General features: G+C 49.0%; 1 protein-coding gene across 1 annotated transcript; it reads right to left on the minus strand.

Annotated features, from left to right (window-relative positions):
* Positions 1–4382: 4382 nt before the first annotated feature.
* GHRH (growth hormone releasing hormone) lies at positions 4383–10967 on the minus strand. Its single transcript, XM_010355326.2, has 4 exons — positions 10865–10967; positions 10453–10557; positions 8283–8402; positions 4383–4527 (listed from the first exon to the last, which is right to left on the minus strand). Exons 1-4 carry the CDS (start codon positions 10945–10947, stop codon positions 4512–4514), a joined length of 324 nt encoding a protein of 107 aa, XP_010353628.1. The 5' UTR covers positions 10948–10967; the 3' UTR covers positions 4383–4511.
* Between the last annotated feature and the right edge of the window lie 1218 nt (positions 10968–12185).

Genomic DNA, 12185 nt, shown 5'->3' on the forward strand with positions numbered 1-12185 from the left:
TAATGTTTGTAGTTTTAGTAGAGGTGGGGTTTCACCATGTTACCTAGGCTGGTCTGGAACTCCTGACCTCAAATGATCTGCCCGCCTTGGCCTCCCAAAGTGCTGGGATTACAGACTTGAACCACCGCGCCTGGCCCCTCTTTTTGCACTTTTTAAATCAAAACAGACATCCCATCATCCAGACTTTTCACAGTTGTCAGGGGTTTTTTTTAGGTTTAATTTACTCACAGCAAAATGCCCAGATCCTAAGTGAACAACTGAATGAATTTTTATATGTAACAACACTGGTATAACCACCACTCAAATCAAAATATAGAACATTTCAGTCACCCCAGAAAGTTCATAGATTCTGATCAGAGGCATGCAGAGGGTAGGTGATGTGTGGGGATATTTGGCCCCGATAAAATGGCTCATGAATAGCAAAAGTTGGGTAATCACTGATGCAGGGGCCTCGAGTCAGTGGCTCCAGTTCTCTGCTTCCCTTTATAGCAGAATTTCTCAAAAAAATCATGTCTACCAGCACTGTCCGATAGAAATACAAGGCAAGCTACATAGGTGATTTTACATTTTCTGGAAACCAAGATAAAAAAGTTAAAAAGAAACAGGTGAAATTAATTTTAATATCTTTCATTTAACCCAGTATATCTAAAATATCATTTTAATATGTGATCAGTATAAAAATATTGAGGTATTTTGTATTTTTTCATATTAAATCTGAGTGATTCCTTACTTGTACCTTTAACCTGTGGGGTGCTTTGTTTTATGTTTTTTTTTTTTTTTAGAGACAGAGTCTCACTCTGTTGCCCAGGCTGGAGTGCAGTGGTACAGTCATAGTTCACTGCAGCCTCAAACACCTGGGCTCAACAATTCTCCCACCTCAGCCTCCCAAGTGGCTGGGACTGCAGGCGTGTGTCACCATGCCTGGCTAATTTGTTTTGAATTTGTATTTGTAGAGGCAGAGTCTGGCTATGTTGTCCAGGCTAGTCTTGAACTCCTATCCTCAAGTGATCCTCCCCCCGGGCCTCCCAAAAATGCTGGAATTGCAGGCATGAGCCACCACGCCCCAGTGTTTATTTTATACTTAAAGTACATCTCAGATTGTACCAGCTACATTTCAAGTGTTCATTAGCCACGTATGTCTAGGGGCCACCCTATTGCACAGCCAAGTCTATACTCACCAGCTGTGGTTCGTCTTCTCCCATTTCTCCCACTCAAACCAGACTTTGGCCTTCACTACTTCACCCGATTTCTCTTTGCCAAGGTCATCAGTGGCTTCCATGGTCACTTCTGTGGTCAGTTCTCAACCGACTTGTCCCATCAGCAGCATTTAGCAGAGCAGATCACCCCTTTCTTCTAGAAACACCCTTCATTTGACTTCTGGGATTCTTCTGTGAAGTGGTTTTCCTGTTACTTCACTGTCTGCTACTTCTCAGCCTCCTTTGCTGGTTCCTCATCTTTCCTCAAAACTTTTTTTTTAATTTTTTTGAGACAGTCTTGCTCTGTCGCCCAGACTGGAGTGCAGTGGTGCGATCACGGCTCACCTCTGCCTCCCAGGTTCAAACGATTCTCCTGCCTCAGCCTCCTGAGTAGCTGGGATTACAAGCGTGCACCACCATGCCCAGCTAATTTTTGTATTTTTAGTAGAGATAGGGTTTCACCACGTTGGCCAGGCTGGTCTTGAACTCCTGGCCTCAAGTGATCGACCTGCTTTGGCCTCCCAAAGTGCTGGGATTCCAGGTGTGAGCCACTGCGCCTGGCCCTCTTCTAAACTTTAAATGTAGGGTTTCCGGGGGATCAATCCCTGGACTTTACTCTTCCCACATTCTTCCTTAGTAATCTAACTAGTCTTTTGACTTTAAAGACCGACTGTCTAAATGGTGACAACTACCAAACCAAACCAGCTGTCCAGACCTCTCCCCTGAACTCAGGGGACTCTCTCCTGAACTAGGACCTGTACAGCCATGTGCCTACTCAGCTTCCTCACTTGCATCTTTCATAGGCACCTCATACTCAACATTCAAACCTAAACTCTTAATATTCCCCCAGCCCCTAAAGCTGCTAAGTGGCAACTCCATCCTCACACCCTCCATCCTCAGGCCAGAAATGCGGGAGTCATTCTTGACTTCTCTCCAATCCCTATACCCTGTGTATCAGCAAATGGCTTCTGCCCTAAGAATGTATCTAGAGTTTGACCATTTCTTAGAGGGATTTTCAACAGAGGTCACAGCATGTCACTCTTCTGCTTAAACTCCACCATGGCTTTCATCTCACCAAGTGTAGGATCCACATCCTTACTGTGACCTTGTTCACGAACATTTATGGGAGGCCGCTGTTTCGAACTGAGCTCGTGCACTAGGCGGGCCCCAACAAACCAGACCCAACCAGAATAGAGTCACTCATGACCTGCTAAGTGCCATGTCATCAAACAGAACGTTAAATGGTCCAGTTTTCCAAAAGATGAGATTCACAGCAGCCAATCAGAAGGGGTCCAGTTGGGCCAGGCACAGTGGCTCATGCCTGTAATCCCAGCACTTTGGGAGGCTGAGGCGGGTGGATCACCTGAGGTCAGGAGTTCGAGACCAGGCTGGCCAATGTGGTGAAACCCTGTCTCTACTAAAAATACAAAAATTAGCCAGGCTTGATGGCAGGCATCTGTAATCCCAGCTACTCGGGAGGCTGAGGTAGGAGAATCGCTTGAACCCGGGACAGGGAGGTTGCAGTGAACTTAGATCATGCCACCACACTCCAGCCTGGGCAACAGAGTGAGACTCCATCTCAAAAAAAAAAAAAAGAAGAAGGGGCCCAGTCTACCTTAGCTTACATAATCAGGACGTCCCCTCTGCTTTAACCCCAGAAGGAAGGTAACTTGGAAATGACCAGTCTGCTTTTCATGTCCTGTTCTTCAGGACATGCTTCCTGCTTCTTCAGCCCCTTTTTGCCTGTAAGTCTCACTCCCACTCAGCTCATCAGAGCCCCCCCGCAGGATGCTGCCCAGTTCATGAACTGCTAACAAAAGCCAATTCAATCTTTAAAACTCTATTTGGGTCGGGGGTGGTGGCTCACACCTGTAATCCCAGCTACTTGGGAAGCTGAGGCAGGAGAATCACTTGAACCCTGGTGGTGGAGGCTGCAGTAAGCCGAGATCGTGCCAGAGCACTCCAGCCTGGGCGACAGAGTGAGACTCCGTCTCAAAACAAAACAAAACAAAAAAACAGAAAAAAACCCAAAAGACTCAATTTGTTACTTTTTTTTGTTTTGTTTTTTAACACTTCCAAGTGTCCCCATGAGCTGGCCTCCTGCTCCTCCAGGACTTTTTTCTCTCCACTGACATCCTTACTCTGGCCCAGGTAGCCACATTGACCCCCTTGCTAGTCCTCCTTCCACACACCTGCCTCCAAGCCTTTGTTGAGTTTTCACTCTGCCTGGAATATTCTTTACTCTGATATTTACAAAGCCAATTCCCTCTCTTCCTCAGGTCTTTACTCAAATGTCACATCAGTGAGGCCTTCACATATACACAGTGTAGATCAAATTATACTCCCAGCACTCCCTGGCCCTTTAAAGCTTTATCCTTTGCACTTGCCAACATCTGACATATTCTATATTGACTTGTGTTTATTATTCTCTTCGCCACCACACACACTTTGGAATATAAGCTCTATAAGGTCAGGGACCTTGTTCATGACTATCTCTCCAGTGCCCAGAACAGTACCTGGTACAGAGTGGGTGTTCTATAAATGTTTGTTGAATGAAGGCCAGGCGTGGTGGCTCACGCCTGTAATCCCAACACTTTGGGAGGCCGAGGCGGGCAGATCATCTGAGGTTGGGAGTTTGAGACCAGCCTGACCAACATGCAGAAACCCTGTCTCTACCGAAAACACAAAATTAGCTGGGCGTGGTGGCACATGCCTGTAATCCCTGCTACTCGGGAGGCTGAGGCAGGAGAATCGCCTGAACCCAGGAGGCAGAGCTTGCAGTGAGCTGAGATCCGGCCACTGCACTCCAGCCTGGGCGACAGAGCGAGACTCCGTCTCAAAAAAAAAAAAAAAAAAAAAAAAAAAAAAAAAAAAAAAAAAAAGAGCTGGTTCTGGGTTGGACTTGCCTGGATTTGAATCCCAGCTTTCTCATTTGCCAGGTGTGACTGTGGGCAATTTGGTTACACTTTCTGTGCCTCAGTTCTTTGTCTGTGAAAGGAGGAGGATGCCAATACCCTCCATCAGCCTGTGTAAGGAGCATATGAGGTTCTATGCATGAAGCTGCCTGGTTTGCACTCTGCGTGCTTGGTAAATGTTAGCTTTAAACAAAATTATACCTTGTAATACCACTTTGGGAAATGTAACTATATAAAACACAGAAAAAATTAGGCTGAAGAGAAAAGAACATTTAAATGCACACCGGTATGGGGGAATTTTATTGTATTTACAAAGGAAAAAGTGGGTCAGAAATGAAAGAGGATTAACTGGATCCAGTTGCGTTTTGGCTACAGGTAGCCCAGGTCACAGGAGGAATCTTCATCCCTGGGAGTTTCTGCCACAGAAAGAAAGATCAAGCTCAATACGGGGAATTGAAGTAAGGGTGGCTAGAGTGGGATGCATGGAACCAGGGTTATGGGTGCTCCTGTGGCAGGAGCTGGCCTTTTGGATTCCAAAAGAGGCTGTGTGGGGTGGAGGGAAGGATGCGCAAGCGTGCCAGCAAGGTGAGTCCCAGGCTTAGTCGCTGCTCTCTGCTCTGCTAGCCAACTCCCACCAAGACCCTGGGCCAGTCACTTCCCCTTGAAGACGCTGCCTCTAATGCCCAGACAGGTTCAGCGTTCTCCCAGCCTCACCGCCACCACCTCCCAGCGTCTCTTCCCACTCATCACAATGAAGTAATTGACTGTACAAGAACGTATCTAGTTCCTTGCTGCCTCGGTGCGTTATGAATTCCATGAGAGCAGGAGTTGCTGCCATCCTGTACCCTGCTATGCCTCCGGTCCAGAGCGTGGCATGTCATAGTCACTGGATGGTCTTTACAGGGGTGGGAGGATGGCTAAACCCGAGCCTCAGTTTCCTTACAGGGCCGTTACATGGACACAATGTATGATGGGTGCAAAAGTGTGCCGTCTGTCACATGGCTCTCCTCTGCACTCTAAAGCAGGAACTTATTCCTGCTCACCAGTGATATCCTGGTATTTGCAGCAGTCCAGCTGGAGGGGGAACAATGGCTGTAGCAGCCTTCTGGACCCTTCCTGCCAGCTCTGCGGGCTCTATGACTTCAATCTCTGTGAAGCCTCTGGCTTTTAACTGGCAAGAACAAAGCCTGCATTCTTAGGATTAGCCCTCCGTGGAGTCATCCACCCTACCGGGGCCTGATGAGAGCCATAGCAGGTGAACAATTACCTAATCCCAGCCTGCAAGGCACAGAGGAGGCATTCTTCTTAGAGATATTATTTTTGAACTCTAGTCTTGCGGACCCTAGAGATGGTAAGAGCTAACCCCTCGTTTCACAGAGTTGAAACTAAGAAGCGTGTTGCTGTGCCGCTAGTTGCGGAAACAGGCCTGGGGTCCAGGCGTTCTTCCCTCCTCCCAGCCTGGTTGTCGCCCCTCCTGTCATCTGCCGTAGGCCTGGTGCTGCTTGTAGATGGTGAAATCTCTGGGCTGGTGGTGTCTAATCGGGTTGGGAAGAAGGGGAGAGAGGCCACGGAGAGCTCTGCTGGCAACTGGATTTGCTTAATAGGTTGGACCAGAAGTGCCCAGCAGAGCCACACTGGGACCTGCTTGTGCTCGCAGTTAAATCAGGCTCTAGGCTGGGTACGGTGGCTCACGCCTGTAATCCCAGCACTTTGGAAGGCCAAGGCAGGTGGATCACCTGAGGTCAGGAGTTCGAGACCAGCCTGGCCAGCATGGTGAAACCCCATCTCTACTAAAAGTACAAAAAGTTAGCCGGGTGTGGTGGCGGGTGCCTGTAATCCCAGCACTTTGGGAGGCCAAGGCAGGTGGATCACCTGAGGTCAGGAGTTCGAGACCAGCCTGGCCAGCATGGTGAAACCCCATCTCTACTAAAAGTACAAAAAGTTAGCCGGGGCCGGGCGCGGTGGCTCAAGCCTGTAATCCCAGCACTTTGGGAGGCCGAGACGGGCGGATCACGAGGTCAGGAGATCGAGACCATCCTGGCTAACACGGTGAAACCCCATCTCTACTAAAAAACACAAAAAACGGCCGGGCGCGGTGGCTCAAGCCTGTAATCCCAGCACTTTGGGAGGCCGAGACGGGCGGATCACGAGGTCAGGAGATCGAGACCTGGCTAACATGGTGAAACCCCGTCTCTACTAAAAAAATACAAAAAACTAGCCGGGCGAGGTGGCGGGCGCCTGTAGTCCCAGCTACTCGGGAGGCTGAGGCGGGAGAATGGCATAAACCTGGGAGGCGGAGCTTGCAGTGAGCTGAGATCTGGCCACTGCACTCCAGCCTGGGCCACAGAGCGAAACTCCGTCTCAAAAAATAAAAAAAAAAAAAAAGTTAGCCGGGTGTGGTGGCGGGTGCCTGTAATCCCAGCACTTTGGGAGGCCAAGGCAGGTGGATCACCTGAGGTCAGGAGTTCAAGACCAACCTGGCCAACATAGTGAAACCCTGTCTCACTAAAAGTACAAAAATCAGCCGCGCAAGGTGGTGGGCACCTGTAATCCCAGCTACTCAGGAGGCTGAGAATCACTTGAACCCTGGAGGCGGAGGTTGTAGTGAGTTGAGATCATGCCACTGCACTCTAGTCTGGGTGATGAGAGTGAAACTCCATCTCAACAACAACAACAAGAACAAATCAGGTTCTAAACCCCAGCAGAGTTTCTCCAAACAGCCACGACTTTTTTGGGAAACTTTGCCCATGAAGTGGGGCTTTGTGCAAAGAACAGGTCTTGGGCCTGCTAGTCCCTGACTTGGGGCCAGCTGCCGCCCCCCCCTTTGCCTCACTTTTCCTCCTCTGTAAAATGAGGAAACTCATTTCCGATCTCCCCTGACTCCCAGGAGAAACGTGAGGGCCAGTGAGCTGGGGAACAACAGTCATCACGTCTCTCGTCTGCTGATCGTGTGTCTGTGCACACTCATCTACCACAGTGTGTGGGAGGGCTGGTCTGTCTTTGGCTTTATAGTTTTTTGAACTTGGCAAGGGATCCAGAGCATGCCTGTCAGTTCACCTGCAGCCAAATCCTTGGGGACACCTGTTAAAATTCAGATTTCTGGGTCGTATCCCGGAACCATTCAGTGAGTAACATTTTTGGGCATGGACACTGAGCCTGGCCTCTGGCTCCGCACTGGGATACAGCCGTGGATAAGATGCGGTCTCCATCAGACACTTCCCACCCGTCATGTCTAAAGAACTCTCCTAGTATTGATTGATTGATTGAGATGGGATCTCACTATATTGGGCAAGCTGGTCTCAAACTCCTGGGCCTCAAGTGGTCCTTCCCCATCAGCCTCCCAAAGTGCTGGGATTACAGGCATGAGCCACCATACCCAGGCACTTTCCTGGTTCTTTTTTTTGTTTTATTTTAGACAGAGTCTTGCTCTGTTGCCCAGGCTGGAGTGCAACGGCACCATCTCAGCTCACTGCAACCTCCGCCTCCCAGCTTCAAGCGATTCTCCTGCCTCAGCCTCCTGAGTGGCTGCGATTACAGGCGCGAGCCACTATGCCTGGCTAATTTTTGTATTTTTAGTAAAGACAGGGTTTCGCCATGTTGGCCAGGGTGGTCTCGAACTCCTGACCTCAGATGATCCACCCACCTCAGCCTCCCAAAGTGTTGGGATTACAGGCATGAGCCACCATGCCCAGCCATTCTCCTAGTTCTTTTTTTTTTTTTTTTTTTTTTGAGAAGGAGTCTCGCTCTGTCACCCAGGCTGGAGTGCAGTGGCCAGATCTCAGCTCACTGCAAACTCCGCCTCCCGAGTTTACGCCATTCTCCTGCCTCAGCGTCCCGAGTAGCTGGGACTACAGGCGCCCGCCACCTCGCCCGGCTAGTTTTTTGTAATTTTTTAGTAGAGACGGGGTTTCACCGTGTTAGCCAGGATGGTCTCGATCTCCTGACCTCGTGATCCGCCCGCCTTGGCCTCCCAAAGTGCTGGGATTACAGGCTTGAGCCACCGCGCCCGGCCTCTCCTAGTTCTTAATGTCTGTCAGGAGGGTCCTTGTTCTCGGTTTGTTTGGCAGAGCCCTATACCTTCAGAGAGGAGTGGATTTCTTCCTTTTCCCAGCAAACCATGGGGCAGGAAGCCCTGAAGTCCCTAAAAGCACACATGCACACACACCCATACCGGTGCTTCTGCAGCAGGGCCACCAGGATGCTCTCCAATTCCATTTGCTTTTGTTCTGCCCACACGCTGTCCACCTGACGGCCAAGCCGTGCCCTTGCTCCTCGCTCTTGGTTTCTCTCTCTATGTGGTTAGAAAAAGAGAACTAGTTGCTATTTGGGTAGGATGTGGAGAGGCAGGGGTATATCCCTACACCTATTTCAATATCTGGTGTGGACTCTTCTACCCAACTGAATTAGATTCAGCCACACTTAGGGAGGCAGTATATATAGTAGTGAAGAATACAGTAGTACAAATGTACACAGTTGCAAAACGTCTCCCCACAGATTATTAATTATAGAGGGAAAAATAACTTTATAGAGGAGAAACCTGGCAGACACCATGTTAACCAACTGATCGAAGTTACCATCTACCAATATCCACCAATAATGGCACAAGTTGCCATCCTGTGCCTCCTGATACCAGGCATTGAGAAGGACACAACATTACTTCTGTGAGTGCATCACCTGATTCCTCTAATCATCATTAGAGGAATGCATCCTCTAATCATGGGGATATGTCTCGCAAATTCAACATGAGGGACATTCTATACATCATTAGCCTTTACTAATCAAAACTGTCAATGTCATGAAAGACCGAGGAACAATTCCGGATTACAAGAAACTGAAGAGACATGACAACTAAATGGTATCCATGATCCCAGATTGGGTCCCGGATCAGAAAAACAAATAATTGTCATAAAGGACATTTTGGAACAACTGGTAAAATATGAAAATGGATTATAACTGACAATCATATTATGATTATATAAGGAGATGTCCTTTGGTTAGGTATTAGGAGACACATACAGAAGTACCTAAGGGTAAAGGGTCATGATGACTGCAATTTACTCTCAAATGGTTCAGCAAAAATGATAACAACATTTAATGTGCATATGTGTTTCTGTGTGTATGTATCTATATCCAGCTATAGATATAGAGTAAGCAAATGTGATAAAATGTTAGGAATTGGAAGGGTATATGGAAGTCCATTGTGCTTTTGTTGCAACTTTTTTGTAAGTTTGAGATTTTTTTCAAAGTAAAAACTAAAAAACATACAGGCTATAGAGTCAGGCAGTTTTGCTCCAAACTCTGCCACTCTTTGTGTGTCCTTTAAAAGCTATTAACCCTGGGCCCATACACAGTGGCTCATGCCTGTAATCCCAGCACGTTGGGAGGCTGAGGCGGGCAGATCACGAGGTCAGGAGATCGAGACTGTCCTGGTTAACATGGTGAAACCTTGTCTCTACTAAAATATACAAAAAATTAGCCAGGTGTGGTGGCGGGCGCCTGTAGTCCCAGCTACTCGGGAGGCTGAGGCAGGAGAATGGTGTGAACCCAGGAGGCAGAGCTTGCAGTGAGCTGAGATTGTGCCACTGCACTCCAGCCTGGGGGACAGAGCGAGACTCTGTCTCAAAAAAAAAAAAAAGCTATTAACCCTGTACAATGGGGATAAGGGTTGTTATGAAGATTAAAGAAGAAACTAAAAGCTGGGCAAGGTGGCTTACAACTGTAATCCCAATGCTTTGGGAGGCCAAGGTGGCAGGATCGCTTGAGGCCAGGAGTTCGAGACCAGCCTGAACAACATAGTGAGACACCATCTCTACAAAAAATAAAATTGTCGGTTGTGGTGGTGCATACTGGTAGTCCCAGCTACTTGGGAGGCTAAGATGGGAGGATCACTTGAGTCCAGGCATTTGAGTTTACAATAAGGCATGATCATTCCACTGCACTCCAGCCTGGGCAACAGAATGAGACCCTGTCTCTAAAAAAAAGAAAGCAAGAAACTAAGAATAATAGTAGCTGACACTACCAAGGCCATCCTGTGTGCCCAGCACTGTGCCAAGGGTCTATAAATGTCCCAGGGCAGAGCCTTTGTTTTTGGCATGGAGTCATGATTAAATGGTAACTACCACCAGTGTGGTTACTGTTAGAGCCTAGCCGGAAGAGGCACATGGTAGGTGTGGAGGTAAGCTGAGGTTTAACGCTGGAACCCTTTTGCTATGGGAAGTCCAGAAATGACACTTCCTGTGCCAAGGAAGAGATCTGACTTGGTCCCTGGTCTCCTGTAGGGAACAAGATCCTGGAGACTCTGCTGCAGAGTGTAGGAAGAAATCACTAGAACTCCTGCTTACCCCTGCTGCCTGCTCATGATGTCTTGGAGCAGCTTGCGGGCAGACAGCTGGCCCAGCACCTTCCGGTAGCTGTTGGTGAAGATGGCATCTGCATACCGCCGCATCCTGTGCAGAAGGAGTCAGGGGTCAGAGGGCGGGTGGAGGCCAGGCGAGAGGACAGTCACGGCTGCATTCACCATGTCTCTGCAAGATCCTTCTGTTACCATCTGTCCCACTCACTCCAAGAGAGACTCAGACCCCTCTGAGTGACCTCTGTGAAGCCGTGTCTGCCTCCCCTGCAAGGACGGGCAGTGGGTGCTGCCTGGAGACATAGCTGGGCCCCAGCTGATGGGCTGAGTCTGCATTCACTAACGCCTGCCCCATGGCAGGGATGGCTTGGGAGTGGTGGGAACTTTCCCCAGGGGCTGCTTACCTGAGAGTCAAAGGGGGAGGGGGGGAGCAGTGGGAGCTGCTGCTGAGGGTGAGGATCACAAAGAAGAACACCCAGAGTGGCATCCTTCACCCGGGGGCGGCACCTGCAGAGTGACAGGAGAGGAAGGTCAGGTGTAGCCACAGCCATCGGGATGGCCTTAACTGGCCCAGCCCTGGGCTTGACTCCATGGCAAGCCTTGGTCCTTGATTTTTGGAAACTGTGGGATGGGAAAAAGAATCCGGACTCTGGAAGTCAGACAGACCCGGGTTCACATTCTGCCTCTGCCAGCCACCCGCTCTGACTTCACTTTCTTCATCTGTAGAATGGGTGTGATGGAGCTACCCTGCCAGCCACGTAGGGTTGAACTGAAAACCAGTAATGGTAGAGAAATTTCCCCTTGCCATAAGGCATTAGAAGTGGGATTTGGGGCCAGGCACGGTGGCTCATGCCTGTAATCCCAGCACTTTGGGAGGCTGAGGTGGGCAGATCACCTGAGGCCAGGAGTTTGAGACCAGCTTGGCCAACCTGGTGAAACCCTGTCTCTACTAAAATTACAAAAATAAGACAAGAGTGGTGGCATGTGCCTGTAATCCCAGCTACTTGGGAGGCTGAGGCACGAGAATCCCTTGAACCCGGGAGGTGCAGGTTGCAGTGAGCCAAGATCATGCCATGCACTCCACGCTGGGTGACAAAGTGAGACCCTGTTTCAAAAAAAAAAAAAAAAAAAAAAAAAAAAAAAATTAAATAAATAAAATAAAATGGGATCCCTTAGCAAGGAATGGGGAAGGTCAAAGAACCTTCTCTCAATGCTCCCTCATTCAACCCCATCCAGTGTGGCAGTGACGGCACAAGGGTAACTGCTCAGCTCTGAGTCAGACAAACTGGAAATTCAAATCCTAGCTCTGCTGTCATTATTAGCTGTGTGTCCCAGGACAAGTGGCTTCACCTCTCTGAGCCTTATTTTCCCTGGCCATAAAACCGAAATGGTAACTAGACCTCCTACTTTGGCTCCTGTAAGGATCTGGTGAGGTGAGGTGCCTGAACCAATAGGGAATTCTCTAGAAACCTTTGCTGTGGCTACCTAAGACTGACCCTCTGAGAGGGCAGGCTCTTCCTGTTTTAATTTTGTTTGGAGTTGGAGAGAGGGGAGAAGGGCTCTAAGTCTTGCTCCAGACGCTTAGATTTCGCTGAAGGGTTTTAGTCCTGGAAGAGACCGAAGAGCCGGGTGAGCCAGCGTGGCACAGTCATCTCATAGGTCCTGTAACTACCCTTAATTGGGGCCTGCGGACACCATGCTCTGCAATTAGGGGAAGAACAGCCA

This window comes from Rhinopithecus roxellana, chromosome 13 (genome assembly GCF_007565055.1).
Source record: "Rhinopithecus roxellana isolate Shanxi Qingling chromosome 13, ASM756505v1, whole genome shotgun sequence".
Lineage (NCBI taxonomy): Eukaryota > Metazoa > Chordata > Mammalia > Primates > Cercopithecidae > Rhinopithecus > Rhinopithecus roxellana.

Bases quoted from the DNA above. Each gene is read 5' to 3' on its own strand.
- GHRH (XM_010355326.2), bottom strand. From the start codon at position 10,947: ATGCCACTCTGGGTGTTCTTCTTTGTGATCCTCACCCTCAGCAGCAGC. The intron at 10,558-10,864 runs GTAAGCAGCCCC...CCTTCTGCACAG, and splicing joins CCTCCCCCTTTGACTCTCAG to GATGCGGCGGTATGCAGATG. The intron at 8,403-10,452 runs GTAAGCAGGAGT...CTAACCACATAG, and splicing joins ATCATGAGCAGGCAGCAGGG to AGAGAGAAACCAAGAGCGAG.